Here is a 15911-nt window from a genome sequence, read left to right as displayed (position 1 = left end):
AACAAATGAACAAAGGGGGAAAAAAAAAAGAGACAAACCAGGAAACAGACTCTTAACTACAGGGAACACACTGATGGCTACCAGAGGGGAGGTGGGGGCGGGCAATGGGGAAAATAGAGGAAGGGATTAAGAGTACACTTATCATGATGAGCATTCAAGAATGTACAGAATTGCTGAATCACTACATTGTACACCTGAAACTAATATAACACTGTATGTTAACTACTTGAAATAAAATTTAAAAAAACTTAATTAAAAAATGCGGTACACTGTGATGTTGGGATATAAGAAGAAATATACACCTGGCTTTTGATTCTGGTTCATTGCACAAGAGCTCCTTCTTTTGGTTAAGTTTTTTTGATGTTTATTTATGTTTGAGAGAGTGAGAGAGAAAGAGAGAGCACGCTGCATGCACGCAAGCCAGAGTGTGAGTGGGGGAGGGGCAGGCAGAGAAGGAGACGCAGAATCTGAAGCAGACTCCAGGCTCTGGGGGGGGAGGGGTGGTCTTTGCTATTCATAGTAATCCTCTTTCACCTAACCAGAGTTTATGCGATTGAGATGACTGGTCAGCAGGGGAACCAATGACTTGATTAGAGGGTTGGTACTTTCAGCATCATCCCTGCCCCCCCTCACCTCTGTGAAGAGTGGGATTTGGAAGAGCCTCCAAGACCAGGCAAAAACCCTGAAATTAAATGGTCTGTTCATAATCTACTATTTTTCAATCCAGACCTCTTCGGCTAGACATTTTTCAGAAAGAGGGCGAGAGAGCATTTTCCTGAACAGCACCGAGTGTCTGAGCCCTTCCCAATCTCAGGGAAGTCAGTCACAGGATAGGTATTAAGCTCTGGGCCCATGTGTGAGATCTCTGCAAACCCACTGAGCTTCTCTCATCCGGACGAACAAGCCAGGAAGGGTTTCCGCTTTTTGGAGCGGTTCACATATCCCAATTCTTTCAGCCTCGGCCCTGTCATTTTGCACAGGAAAGATGGTGCTGAGGCAATGTGGAGGCTCTGGTGCAGGGGTGCTAGCTAGAGGATATCCACTCAGGTCTGTAATTCCCGCAACACTGTGTCCCCGTCTGTGAAATGGGTATGTGAAAAACAATGGACCTCGTACACAGAGGTCCCACACACAGAGGGGTGTGGGAGTCATTAACTCAGGAAGAAAATGAAGGGCACCAATGCTAAGCACCAACAATGGCACCTGCTGGTGACTTCTGTAGATCAGGATGGGGGCAGATGGACTTTGGGGAATATAAATACCATTGGGAACATTAAAGAAAGTTTTGGGGTTTTTTTGTTTTGTTTTTGTTTTTACTTTCAAAAGGAGTAACTGAGACATGGAGAAAGGAAGCATATGGAATTCCAGAGCAGTCTAGGGGCAGATTTTCTGGAACCTTCTATTGCCTGGGAGAAATAGTTCTGGGCAGTTCTCTCACCCAGGAAGCTGCACATGGCATGTATCAGCTGCTGTTGGAAGCTCCTGCTGTGGGTTACAGTGTGATGCAAAGAACTGGCCCGGGGCCTTGCCCTGCCGTGTGACCCTGGGCAGGCTGCTCTACCTCAGTTTCTCCATCTCTAACAAGGGGATGGCAGTCTGTCCTGCCCCCCTCCCAGAGGGCCTGGGGGGCATATGTGAAGTACTGGCTTGAGACTGCCAAGTGGTGGGGGTTGCAGGATTCTGACCCTTAGTCGGCCTCACTCACCTCCTTGACTCTGTGCAGCAGGGGCTGGAGCCAGTCCCTGTTCACCTCACAGTGGCTGTCGAGGAAAGTCAGAGTGGTGCCCTGGGCAGCATTAGCACCCCGGATCCGGGACCGGACCAGACCTGCAGGAGGGACAAATGGGCAAGTGGATGCCCCTGTCCTTCTGTCTTCCCACAAGCTCACAGGGGAGCCATGTGACACTCCCTGCACCTGAACATACACCCAGATGCACACACACCCCCAATCACCCACACTCATGCTCCAAGGTCCTGCCCAGCAGCACAGACCTACCTTGCCGCTCCGTATTGCGTATGCATTTCACCTTGGGCAACTTGATGAGCTGACTACAGTCATCAGCTGTGAAGACAAAAGGTTACATGGGGTGAGTGTCCTGGGTGGAGACGAACTTGAAGAGTACGTAAGGCAGCCCTACCTATTGCCCCTGCCCCCAGTTGCAGAGCCCTGTCTGGACCTTGCAGTGTTCATGGGTTTTGGATGAGGCTGACTGATCGCTTCTACCAATATACAAACAGGGGTGCCTGGGTGGCTCAGTCAGTTGGGCGTCTGATGGTTCGTGGGTTCGAGCCCCGCATCAGGCTCTGTGCTGACAGCTAGCTGAGAGCCTGGAGCCTGCTTTGGATTCTGTGTCTGCCTCTCTCTCTGACCCTCCCCTGCTCATGCTGTCTGTCTTTCTCTCTCTCAGAAATAAATAAAACATTAAAAAAAATTTTTTTTAAATATATACAAACATGCCCCAGTTCATGCAAAGTGGCCTCAAGGGGGGCCTCTTTGGAGCAGGTCACATAGTAGCAGCTGTGTGCTTGCTGGCAAGCACTTCCTGATGGGAATTCTTGGAAGGCTCTTTTCTATAGACCATTAAAAGCATGAGACAAGGGTCCTTCTCAGTCTAGTGGGCTCTAGCAAAAACTGCTGAGACCACACAGTGGATGAGATGAACAGCAGTTTCCTTTCTGATCATGGACTTTTGATACCGGTGACCTTATATGCTAAGTGATCTGTCAAGTGTATCCCAGCACACAGTGCCAGCTTACCTCTCTCTCTCTACCATGCAGGGGAATGTGCCGGGATGGGCAGGAGACCCTGTCTTCGGCATCACCCTGGACCTGTCCCCTGGCTTGCCTACCTGCCCTCTTGCTTCCCTGATCCACCAAGTCTCTGAACTCCAACTTGAGACCCCAGTGTGTTGGTTTTGCTTCACTGGTTTACCACCCTTAACCTCTCTGTTTGCCTCTGGACTCTACAGAGTGATAACAGAGACTCAGAGAGGCTTCCTCTGGGCCAGGTACTGTTCCAAGCACTTTGAGTGTGTTAACACATTTATTTTATTTTTTCAATGTTTATTTTTGAGAGCAAGAGAGAGAGAGCAAGCACACAAGTAGGAGAGGGGCAGAGATAGAGAGAGACACACAGAATATGAAGCAGGCTTCCAGGCTCTGAGCTGTCAGCACAGTGCCAGATGCAGGGCTCAGACCCATGAACCATGAGATCATGACCTGAGCTGGAGTTGTAGCTTAGCCGACTGAGCCACCAAGGTGCCCGGTGTTAACACATTTAAATCCTTACATAAACTGTATAATTATAATGATCTCCATTTACAGTCAAGGAAACCGAGGCACCTGGAAATTACTAATGTGCCTGAGATAGGTAGCTGGTGATTGAGTAAGTGACAGGTCTAGGATCTGAAGTGGGGCAGGCTGACTCCAGAGTTGGTGCTCTAACCATGGGGCTGCTCTGCTTCTGAGTGAAGCCAGCAGCATACCCTCCTCCAGCACCAGGTGACCTGGCAGGAGGAGTTTCTCCCCACCTCCAACTGCTACCTCACTAGGGAAGCAGAGATCAGCTCACCAAGTTTAAGTACCGAGAGTCTGATCTTCTTGCTCTGGACCCAGTGCACAACTCACACAGGCATTACTCCCAGGGCTCTGAGGCTGTGCAGTGGGTATAGGTGACTGCCTTCCCACAGCAGACCCCAGGGTGCTAGTGGCTCCTAAGCCAGCTGCCAGCATCGGCACTCGGGGTAACAGATTCTACTCTCCTGGGACTTGGAGCTGTTCCCAGGGCCATTGCCTGCCTCCCCTGGTCTCTCACCAGGAATAGGTGGCTCTGGGAACCAATGGGATGATGACTGTCAGAGGAGGAGGCAGCCCTACCAACACTTGAAGTCTGAGGATGCTTCCCCAATGCCGTGCCCATCAAACTCAACACACGCACATCTGAGGACACCTGCACACTCTTCTGGGGGAAAGTGGATACTGGTGGGTGGGGTCCAGGTTCTTTGACAGGACAACTCGGAAACGGTGATGACCAATGACTGGAGGGTCAAAGGGCGGTTGCTCACTGTGTCATGGCCAGGTGACTGGATACCCCGCATGGTGCCCCGCAGAGCCCACCCAGCCCTCCTGCAGGAATGAAAGGAGGGGGTGCTGAAACCTGTACTCGGGCTAGCAGATCATCACAGATATGAGTCAGGAACCTCAAGCAATGGAAACTGCTAGTCCCAGGGTCAATCCTCTGAAGGTGTCCACATCCAGGATAGAGGGCAGTGACATACATGCGTGTGTGCGCACGCATACACCCCAACCTAATCAAGGACCGACTAAATATACTGCGTAGGTCCTCAGAGACCCTTGGCAGAGGACCCAAGAAATTGTTTTTAAAATGTAAGGTTTATCTCTCTCTTGAGCCGCACATGGACACTGAGTCTTCCATACCTGCTGCAAACCTAGGATTTCCTCCATCCCTGGAGAATCATGGGCAGGGAATAGAACCTGTGTCTTCAGAACAAGGGAGCAATGATACTCACGGTCATTGCTGAAGTCATCCACCAGTATGATTTCCTGGATCAGATTCATAGGAGTGCGGTTCAGTACGCTGTGAGGTGCAAGGAGGGGAGGTAATTATGACTTCTAGCAGCTAAACGTATGCATTAACCTGAGCTTTAAATAGACAACATTGCATTTGAGGAATGAAAACTGGAAGCAACCGAAGGGCATGTGCAGTCACACTGCTCACCTGTGCACTACTGGGATACAGTCCCGCTTCCTCCTGGTGAATGCCACCACACCCACCCAGCACCGAGACAGACACCCGGGAGTCCTCAGTGATACCCCGAAACCCCACATCAAGTCAGTGACCAAGACTTGCTGGTCCCACTAGGAAAGGTCACCTCTTACACTTCTGTCCTGGTTCAACCTCTTTTGCCGGATTTTTTTGCAGCAGCCATGACCTGCCCAGATTGTCCTCTGGAGGCCTCCAGACTGAGCTTTCTAAAGCCCTGAGCTGACGTCTCATTGTGTGACTTTCCTCACCGGTGCAAACAAGTAAGGTGACAAGACCTTCACAGTGGCTCCCTACTGTCTATACCCAAACCCTCAGCACGCTCTTCGCTGTCTGGAGACGGACCCCATTTCCAGCCTCCTCTCGCCTAGGGCCTTTATCTGGTGGCATCCTGCTCATTCATAACCGAGGGGCTGGTCTCCCATGCTGCCATGGCCTGATGCACCCCTCCTCTGTTGCAAGGACCAGTTCAATGCACTTCCTCCCCTAAGAGCTTTCCAGCTACTCAGTAAGAACTGACGGTTTCCGCTTCCTGTGACTTCCATCGTGCCTGACTCTGAGGGTTGGTTCTGCTGGCCCCCTGGGAAGAAAGGTCAAGTCCAGCCCAGGGAATCAGGGTCCTTGTCATTACTGTGTTGCCAGAGGCCAGCTCAGAGCCATGGCCCATCATTCCTTCCAGGGATGTGTACTGCACATCTACTATGTGCTCAGCACCGGGTATATGAGGAATGAAGGGAATATCAGCTCTGCCTTCTGAACGCTCATAGTCCAGGAGCCATTTACTACAAGCTGTGTGATCTTGGGCAAGTTACCTTACTGCTCTGTGCAGTAAGCGGCCCCATCTGTAAAATGGGGATAAGAACGGCTGTACCTACTTCACAGGGCCGTTGGGAGAATTCGAGAGAAAATGTTTCTAGAGCATTTAGCACAAAGTCTGGCTCGGAGTAGCCATTGCTACTATTTTTGTGTGGCAGTAACACTTCTGGGACTGACTTTGTGTGCTGGCCTCTACTGCGGATGTGCACTCGCAGGGCAAGGCTGGGTTTCGGTGCCCCCTTGGGGTCTCAGGCCACATTCCACATGGTTCCTCAGACACCCTCGGGGGCCACACCACTCAATGCGGGATGCCTGTGGCCTGGCATATGTTGGCGAGGGGGTTCAGATGGTGCTGGAGGAAGAGCTGAGTGAGTCCCTCCCCTGAGGAGGGCCAATCTGAGCCCAGATTCTGGTGAGCTTCCCTGTCTAAGCAGGATGCAGAGACTCTCCAGGAGGTGAACTTTGCCTGGAGCTACTTTTATTTATGTAGCTTTAATTCTCACCATGGCAACTAGTATAAGGTGAGAGAGGAATCCTGACTCCCAGCCCAGAGCTGGCTGTTGGGAGGTGGGGGCAGGGAGGGGCGGGAGGTCATGGGAGGAAACCCTCACCACACTGGATCAACTGATAGTCCCAAGGAAAACACACACCAACCCAACGACCAGTCTCCTGATCAGACAGGGAAGCGGGGAGGGAGGCAGAAAGAGAGGGAAAACCTGCTTGAAGAATACCCTCTAATGAGGTTTGATTAAGGCTGCAGCTTCTGCATGTGATTCCCCCCAAATCCCTGCCGGCTCTTTGAAATTCAAGAGTTCTCTTCTGTGAACATCAAAAGGTAAATCGCGTGCAGCTCTGTGCTGGTTGAACTGAGAGATGATTAGCAAATAAAAAATGTCCAGGGTTTAAAAAAGAAAAAAAAAAACATACTGAAATCGTCAGCAGTAAGTGCTAATTAGACCATTTCCTGGTAACACCTGGCTTGTTTTTGCTCCTCTAATCAGAGCAATTGGAGTGATATTGGGGGCTCCGTGCAAGTGGTCCTAGATTGGGAGAGCCCGAGATGGCAGGTGCTCTGGGTTCCTGGGGTGGCTGGTGGAGTAAGGTCAAGTCTAGCCCAGGGNACCCTGGGTGCTCCATCCCTCCCCAGCTTTGCCCTCCCCAGCTCATCCACCAGCATGCTTCAAAAGCCTCTCTGCCACCAAGCGAACCCTCCCTTTCCTCCAGCTTAGGATAAGCCTTGCCCCCCCCCCCCTGCCACCCCACGATGGCTGGTCCATGCCCTTTCCCTTTCTGCACAACCTCAGAATGGGAGTGCTCACCTCACCTGCATAGCCAGATCACACTCTGCCTGGGAATTATTCTAGAACCGAATCTCCTACACACGGCTCACTTCTCTGCCAGAGGGCAGCTAGGCAGTTAGCAACTACCTACACCTTCCACTTTCTGCCTGCCATGCCCTGATGACAGGGCCCCTACGGAGCAGCCTGGGAGGCAGTGGGTGAGCAGGGCGGTGTGAGCGGCGTGGGAGGCCCGGCGGCCTCTAGCCTCTCCTGGCTGTGCAATCCTGAACAAGACGCCAGGCTGCTCCCAGCCTTCGTTTTCATCTGTAATTACATTTTCCTTGTAAAGGCAGGCGATATTAATACTTGACCTACTTCACAGGCTTTTGTGCCTTATGAAATGAGGAAATGTATTTGAAATTGCTTTGTGAACTCCACGGTGCTGTGTGCAGGCAGGGTTTATCAAACGCTCCATAAATACCAGTGCAATGAAGACCTAAGGCAGGCTGACAGTTGAGTTTAGACTTTCTGGAGTCAGGCTGACTTGGGCTCAAATACTATAGGTATGTATCCACCATTCGCTGGCTTGAGAGCTTCCGTAGGTACCGAACCTTCAGCACCACAACTTTCTTGGCAGCATGAGAGATGCTTACCATGATGTGTGGCCAAGTGGCTGCTTTCAGAATCTAGGTTATTGATAATAATGATGATACTGGTTCTCAAAGTGGGATCTAGGGCAAGCAGCACCTGCCTGGGGACTTATTAGAAATGCAAATGCTTGGGGACTCACTGAGTTAGAATATCCGGGGATGGGACCCTCCAGGGGATCTGATGCCTGCTCAAGTTTGAGAGCCACTGTGTATGAATGCTGCTACCTCCCTGGGCTGGAGGGCATCATGACTCCTACAACTGTCAGTTGTACAGAATCCTTCTGTACCAGGCACTGCCTCAACCCCCTCACTCTCCTCCACAATAGTGAGGCAGTTATTACTGGTAGCTCTTGTTTTGCAGAAAAGGAAACTGAGGTAGAGAGGTACAGGAGCTTGCCCAGGGCCACACAATTGGTATGAGCACAGCAGGCAAATCTGGCCCCGAGTGCCGTTTCTTAACCTAAGAGATTGTTCCTCTAAGTTCAGAATTTTACCAAAAAAAAAAAAAAAAGCAACAGTAAGGAAATTCAGGGTATAAAGAGATCAATCACACATGCCCCAGAGCACCCACGGGAAATGCAGGGTTGAAGGACCCCCCAAAAGGAAGGGGATGGTCTTGGGTCTCACATACACACAGACACCCACTGCAATACCAGATAAAGATAAACCCTTCCTTGGGGCTTGTTTTTTGTCTCCTTAAGAGAAAAGAAGTCCCCTCAATGATCTGGGTTGTGACTCTCTCTGTCTCCATCACCCACCCCTATCATGCCTCTGCCTAGCTCTGAGTGCCTCTATGTACACCCTCCCAGGCGCCCCAGCTAACTCAGGAACTCAGGGGGCCAGACAGCAAAGGCAGGTATGGGCAGAGGGGCGAAAGCTTAGTCAAGTCCTGGGGGAGAAGGAAGGGGAGGAGAAGGTACATTCAGTCCTCCCCTTGAGCGTCTTTCCCCTGTGAGAGCCCGGCAGCAAAGCCATCAGAATTCTGGAACATTAAAGATGAAAGATACCTTAGAGAAGATCCTTTCATTGATGACAAAGTGAGTTAGGAAGAGCTCCTCATTCAGTCCTGTCTCAGAGGCTTGTGATTTATTGGTGCATGAGGATAGGGAATGGAAGGAAGGAAGAGAATCCCAAGGCAAATAATACCAGGCCATGGAAACTTCTAGAAGTAATCTTCCTTGCTTCCACTCCTAAAACTGACTCCTACCCTGCTTATGATGTAAAAGCCTGTCTGTTCATACACAGTTCTACCCTCCTTCTGCTGTTTTCATATATCACACTTGGGTGTTATATCAGAAGTTCCTCAGAGGCAGGAAACAGGTCCATGGGCTCTCCTGGCAAAGCACCCAGGGGTTTGGTGTGTGGTCTGGCACTTCATGGGTGTCTTCTGAAAAGTATGGTGCTGATGGGCCCCAAACCCCCTTTCAGAGCACAGGGCGCCAGGGCTTCAGGGACAGCGCTCATCAGGGTAGTGGACAGAGGCACTGGGCTGCACCCTTACTTGCCCCCCAACCTTCCCTCTGGAAGCCAGAAACCTGAGACTTAGCCCCTGTGCTTCCCATCCCTGTGGCCTTGGGCCACCATCCACCTCATTGCACCCTTGACTTCAAAGGTCCCAGTTCCGGATGGGACTCCAACTGGACTGAGGAAAATGTGTTCCGGAGACCATAAAGCCCAGCATGCATTTAAAATATTAATGACATTATTATAAACTATCATTATTACTATTATAAAGGAACAGTGAGAAGAGAAGAAAAACCATGCCTTAGAGCTGAAAAGGATGAGTTTACAGGCAGCACCTCAAGTGACCTTGAGAATATAAACATGGCATTAGGGAAGTATGGGGGGCCTGGGAGCCTCACGGGACATTATAACACCCCCAAATGTCCCAGGCAAGGTCTTCTTGTGGGAAATGTGATAGAACTGGAAACACCAGGGATATTTACATCCCCATCCTTACAGATGTGATCAGTGACTTGCCCAAGTCACATGGCCAGGAAGCAGGAGGGGAAGGACTTGACCCCAGGTACGCCACAGACTCTTTTCTTTTGCAAGCTCACCCACTGTGCAGATATGGAGATAGCTAACATTGCTCAAGCACCTACTCTATGCCGGCCGCAGTTCTCAGTCCCTTGTCTGATGGAACCCAATGCAACACTATGTGGTAGCCATAGTTATCATTCCCATTTTCTTGATCAGGCAACTGAGCCACAGGGAGCTTAGGTAAGAGATGAATAAGATGCCATCCATGTCCTAAAGGGGTTCATTGAAGATTACACCTGGAAAAAATGCATTAAGTGCTAGAGTAGGGATGTGTATGTAGTAAGAAGCCCAGAGGAAGGCTCTAATGGGGTGTGTGTGTGTGTGTGTGTGTGTGTGTGTGTGTGTGTGTGTGTTAAGGGGGTGGAGGTGCATCGTGTCAGATGATGGCTCCTAGAAAGAAGAAGAGAGGCCAGCTTGGAAGGTGAGGACTCTCTCTGACCTTCATGTCCTCATGGAAACATCTGGCAGACATGCCCAGACATGACCTTGTGGAACAACCACCATGAGTGGAGGGAAAGGCAGAGGCTGCCCTAAGTCTGTTTTAGAAACCCTGCCTACTGCCCAAGCAGACCATGATGGCAGTGGGGCTATGGTCTGGCATTTTCAAAGTAGTCACCCTCACTCCGCTGTGTCCTGCTCAGCCTGTAAAGCCCAGAAACAATATTCTCCCTTCACCAGAAAAGACCCAGGTAGATTGGATCACCCTGTACCCTCATTCGGCCCCATATGCCCACACTGGTTTACAAATCGGAAAGGTACTTTGATAGTCTACTGCAAGATTTATAGTGACTCCTGACGGGGATTCAGGATGTTTTCTTGTCAAGAGCTGAAGCCTGGTTGGGAAATCAAACGCGAATCTGGGGGCTTGTGGGGCGAACACAGAAGCCAGGGCAGACAGGGCAAGAAACTGGCAGAAGGAAGCAGCCAGCCGGTTGCCAAGGACATCTGAGCAGCAGACAGAGCCACCCTTGTGGACGGAGAGGGGGGGGGAGACAACATATATTTGGGCAGGTCCCTCCCTGTGTTCCTATGGGATGCACTGACCCTGCACAGCAGACGTTCATTGTAAGTGATAGGTGGCGCCGAGGACTTGGTGCCCACCATCAGGGTGAGCCTGTCGCTGACGCCCTCCCATCACCTGAAGCGTCCCTCCCTGCCCACAGCCAGGCACAGGAAGGTGTGGCTTCACAAGATGGAAACGAGATTTCACCAGGTTTCGTCGTCCTCTCCTTGGCCCTCCCTCTCCGTGGGATCAGGTGACCATGTGGTGTTGGCTCAAACAGGCCATGTGTCCCAGGGGCATGGAGGTATTGCAGGCACTTCATCCCAGGGCCAACCCCAACACCTCTACCAGGGATGCTGAGTACCACCACCATCTATAGCCTTGCCTATAGGGGCTGCTGAGAAGAACTGAGGTCAGAGTGCAAGGGTTTGATCCCTGTTTCACCACTGTTGGCTGAGCAGCAGCAGGTGCTGATTTAGTACTTCCAAGTCTCACTTTTCTCAGCTGGAGAGTGGGTATAGCCGTGGCCTCCCAGCTCCCCAGCTCAGAGCACGAGCCGAGATATGTCTGCACACAAAGGGACCTCGTGATCAATGGCTGCCATTACCACCCTCTAAGATGCCAATGCTGCTGCAGACTTGAAAGAGGAATGGGGGCCAGATGGTGTTGGGGGTAGGGTGGGCATGAGGAGAGGGCTCCAGAGTTGCAGAAGGGACATGGCATGGGGAAAGGGAGTCAAAACAACCAGGGCCAAGTCTCCAGGCCCCCTCTGTGTTCTGAGCGCAGTTCTGCTGGGAGCTGGTGCTGGGGCTTTCACACGTCACAAATTCATGCAGGCCACAGGCCAAAGTAAGGATGCACCTGTTAGGGCAAGAGCAGAGCCCAGACTAGGAGCTGAGGGTGGGTGGAGAGGCGGAGCGGATTTGGGGCTGGAACAGAAGACAGATGGCTGGGGAGGCAAATATCAGCATTGCCTTCGTGCTGCTTTGACTTGCACCACGGCTCCTGGCCACAGGGAGGCTGTGGAGAGGCAGGTGCTGGGACAGGCAGTGCCTGACAAAACCAGGCTCTAATCCCAGCCTGATGCCAGGGTGGGGTATTTACTCGGCGTTGCAAGGCCTTGACTCCCTTGTCAGCTGTGGAAGTTAGAGCACATGCTCCAGAGACAGTCTAGCGCGATGGTCAAGGACGAGTGCTCCAGGTCCTCGGTGGCTGCCAGTGACCTCCAAGTTACTGACCACCTGGGGCCTCTGTATATCCCCCTATAAAATGGGGTAAGAGCCACCCCCATAGGAGGGCAAAGAGCGACAGAATGGATGCATGACCTGTATCAGACAGCGCCTGCATGGAGTGAGACATGCCTGACCTTATCACAGGGCCAGTCTGCCAGGGAGCAGACGTTCTCCTCCCAAGGGCTGGGCCTGGAGGCTGTCTTACCTGCGGATGGTTCTGAGCAGGGTGGAGCGGGCCTCGTTGTGGAAGGTGATGATGATGCTGGTCGGGGGTAGGTCCGCGCAGTACACCAGCAGGGTGCATCTAGGGGAGGAAAGGCGGGAGCACCAGTAAGACCTTTGGGGGGCAAAGCAGATCTAAAGGGTTGGAACCGGGGCGCCTGGGTGGCTTAGTCGGTTAAGCGTCCGACTTTCACTTGGGTCATGATCTCGCAGTTCATGGGTTCGAGCCCCACGTCGGGCTCTGTGCTGACAGCCAGCTCAGAGCCTGGAGCCTGTTTCAGTCTGTGACGCCCTCTCTCTCTGACCCTCCCCTGCTCACGCTGTCTCTCTCTCTCTCTCTCTCCTAGAAATAAATAAAAACATTTTTAAAAATTTTAAAAAAAAATTTAAAGGGCTGGAACCAAGGGGCCAGGTGACTGGCGGTCACCGGTGTGGACAGGTGGCTGGCATCTGGGAGGACTGACCTGGCTGCACGCAGTGCAGATTAAGACCCCAGGGCGGGAAGAGTTCCCAGAATGACTGAAGCTCAATTTCCTACCACCTCAGGGGAACGTGGCCTTGAATCCGAATTACATTAACGTACAGAACATGAAGGTGGGATTCCTCGCATGCCCGAGTTCATGCATGGAGGTTCCTGGTAGCCACATAGAACCACTCCAAGTCCTGGGCTCTGCTCCTCGGTCTGTGTCCATCCCAGTCAACAGAGCCCCCAGCATGTCCTTGGCCAGCAGCTCCAGCTGACTGCACTGTGTGGACCCCTGACCTCCTGCCACACACACATAGAAATCTGGTGTGTTTAACAAGGCAGAGCCCTAAAACCCTGACATAGAGACAATAAAACTCCATCTTAAAAAAGCATTCATTTCCATGTGCCCAGGATCATTCCGTATGACAATTACATCTGGGGTAATTTCAATTTAATACCTCACTGCAAGTGAAAATTGTAGCCCGCAGCCCGAAAATTACTATAATAATGAAAATAAACCCGCCAAGTGATGCCGGTGCCACCAGGGACTACCCTTGGGTAAGTGCTTCCTCCTGTTTCTCGCTCTTTCGGGGGCTGTCCAATTACGGGGAGTGGTATTAAATGAGGAAGTAAATAACAGACATTTGGTGAGTCAAACATTTCTTCTCTTCATTTTCCAAATTCGTCCCAGGCTCAGGGCTTTGCCTTTAGGGTTCAGAGATCCAAGGATGGACTTCCAGGGGACCGTGAGCCCCCTGAACTTGTTTGCAATGTCAGCTATGCAAATGTGTGGGTTTGCTGTAGTTTTCACTAGATTCTCAAAGAAGCCTGTGGCCGAAGACACTTAACCTCAGTCCTAGGGCAATGAGCCCTCATATCTGAACACCTTCCTCCAAGAGCAAACCCTGAACAGAACAGAGAAGGCTGGGCTCTTGTGCTCAGGGACTGAGCAGTTCTGGGTTTGGGTCACCCACCAGGAGCCAAGAATTGGGAAAGGAAGGCCCTAGGGGAAGGGACAGTGAAAAGGTAAGTCATGACCTTTAGGTATTCCTGTGCAGCCCCCAGGGAGAGAATCCCTCACCACACCACGTCAGCTCCACCACTAAGACAACCCTCTGGAATTTACCCCTTGTCTGTCATCCCTGTGGGTCTGGCTCCGAGAATCCTCCACCCTCTGTCCCTGCCAATCACGTCTGGTGTGCCACACAGCTCTGCCCGGGCCTTCATCTGGCTTGAAGCCCTCAGTGGCTCCTGATGCAGGAAGTCCAAACTCCCAACACAGCCCTCAAGACCTTCCACATTTGCAGCTCCATATGTTGCCAGAACTCTCCACCACTGCTCACCCTATGACTTCTGCATGGAGCAAAGTCCTTCCTCCTTGCTCCATCTAATGAGCTCCTACACATCCTTCAAGACCCCGAGCAATTGTCCCTTCTGCTATGAAGGTGTTCCACACTCCTCCAGATAGGTAATGACCTGTCCTTTGGGTACATCTCTCTCTTCTAGAACTTTCTGATGGGACTGTCTCCTCCATTTGACTATGAGTCCTTCTAGGGAAGGACCCTTATCTATCTCCATGGCCCTAGAATAAGAGTTAAGTGTACTAGATGCCCGCTCATGGGGAGACAGAGACGAAATGAAGGAAATGCATTCCTATGTCAGCTGATGACTTCACCTTTGATGTATTTCAAAGGGGCGGCAGCCAGACCTCCCAGGCCCAAAGGACTACAGGTCCTTGTGCCTTGTGTAGTTCTGTCCCTTGCTAAATCGAGGCTCGCTCCTATGACCAGCAGAATATGAGTGGCAATGGGTGAATTCCAAGGCTAAATCAGAAAAGCACCGTGGCTCTGCCTTGGCCCCCTGGACGGAAGCCAGCCACCGAGGGCATTCAGGCAGCTTGGCGGAGAGATGCTGCGTGCAAAGGGGCTGAGGCCTCTTCTCACAGCCGGTACCGACTCGCCAACCATGGGAATGAGCACCCTGGAGGCAAGTCCGCCAGCTCCAGTCAAGCCTACAGACAACAGAGCTGCAGCAGTTCTAAACCAGAAGCACCCAGCCAGGATGCTCCCAGTTCCTGATCCACAAAGACTCTGAAGGAAAGCCACGATTCCTGTTTTTAGACTGCTAAGTTGTAGGGGTGATTGATCTATGCATTTGGTAGCTATCATGAAAAGGGAAGGAAAATGCTTCCACATGGTCCACCAGTGAGACGGGGCCTTGAGGTGGCCTATGTTTGGACACAGACCTGAATTTAAATTGGGGGCCATGAGGAGGGAAGAGAGTGGGTGGCTAGTTGAGGGGACATGGTGGGGCCGGGTATGTGAGGATGGAGATATCCAGGCAGAGGAGGCGGCGGCAGTGAGCATGGTTAGCACCAGAAGGAATGAGGTGGATGTCAGGGAGCAGAAGAATAATCATCTGTCTTTTACAGGAAGGTAATAGAGCTGAGAGCTTCGCAGGACCTCTTTGTCTCCATCAGAAATAGGGGAGAAAAAGAGAAACCAAACCGAGTGACTCAGAAGGCCACCACTGCCCGGGCTGTGCCAAGGGTCAGGTGCTAGGCTCTGCCCTGGGGATGGCTCTCCCTTCCGCAGCCTGGGAGGCAAGGGATCCCAAACCCTAGCTTTTGTGATGTAAATTATTTAAGGAAAACTTGGTGCAGAAGGGTGGTAGTGGGAACAGCTGCTCAGAGAGCTTTTGGGGATAGAGACCATTTTTCCTGCCTTGGTGACATCCAGCCGGGAGGCAGGCATCTTCCTATACGATGGCCCAGAGGCACACACACACACACACACAGGGCTGGGAGGGCAGAGAGGCAGGCGTCACTCTCCCCAGGTGGTGAAGTCTTCGTGGAGCTGGAGGATGATGTAGGGATGGACCAAGGGACATGGGGTATGGTGTGCCAGTCCCGGCATGATTCTGAGTGAGACAGGTCATAGAATATTGGCCTGGGGGTCACAGGCCACTGACCAGCTGTGGGGCTGCGGGCAAACCACCTCCTCTCCAGTCTGCTGTCTACTCATCTGTAAGACAGGTTGGACCCAAGGCTCTCCTGCTGAAGGTCCCCCCAGCATCAGTAATCAGAAGCTGTGATTGTCACTGACAATGAATAAAACATTAACTTGAATGACTGTCACAAGACCATTTTGCAGCTTAGGCTCAAATGTGTTGTTGGATGTCGAATTTACTGTTCTGAGCTGTCTCGTCATCTGGAAAGTGGAGACAACAATTTTTAACTTGTAGGATCTCCCCTGCCCCCAGATTATCACTATGTCGTTAGGTACTAGTCCATGCTTGACGAAACAGTAACTATCGTTATTTTCAACATCAAGTTCAAACGTGCAGACTGTTCCTCCCGTCAGGTGGTTCTGTCCTGTCTGACAGAGGGCGAGGAGCACTGGGAGGCAAGCGGAGGG

At 51.6% G+C, this 15911-nt stretch overlaps 1 protein-coding gene across 2 annotated transcripts in view; it reads right to left on the bottom strand.

The window, feature by feature from the left end:
• The window catches only part of GALNT14 (polypeptide N-acetylgalactosaminyltransferase 14), a 214587-nt gene that overhangs the window by 38940 nt on the left and 159736 nt on the right, over positions 1-15911 (bottom strand). For both annotated transcript variants that reach the window (XM_077774114.1, XM_077774115.1), the window contains exons 3-6: positions 12013-12111; positions 4530-4597; positions 1997-2062; positions 1706-1827 (exon numbers count right to left, since the gene is read on the bottom strand). In XM_077774114.1, coding sequence (XP_077630240.1) covers positions 1706-1827; positions 1997-2062; positions 4530-4597; positions 12013-12111 — 355 coding nt within the window. The remainder of the gene's footprint in view (positions 1-1705; positions 1828-1996; positions 2063-4529; positions 4598-12012; positions 12112-15911) is intronic.

Source organism: Crocuta crocuta, unplaced genomic scaffold, assembly GCF_008692635.1.
Source record: "Crocuta crocuta isolate KB4526 unplaced genomic scaffold, BGI_CrCroc_1.0 scaffold246, whole genome shotgun sequence".
Classification (NCBI taxonomy): Eukaryota; Metazoa; Chordata; class Mammalia; order Carnivora; family Hyaenidae; genus Crocuta; species Crocuta crocuta.
Note: the sequence above shows the minus strand (reverse complement) of the source record. Positions and strands in the feature narration are given on the sequence as shown.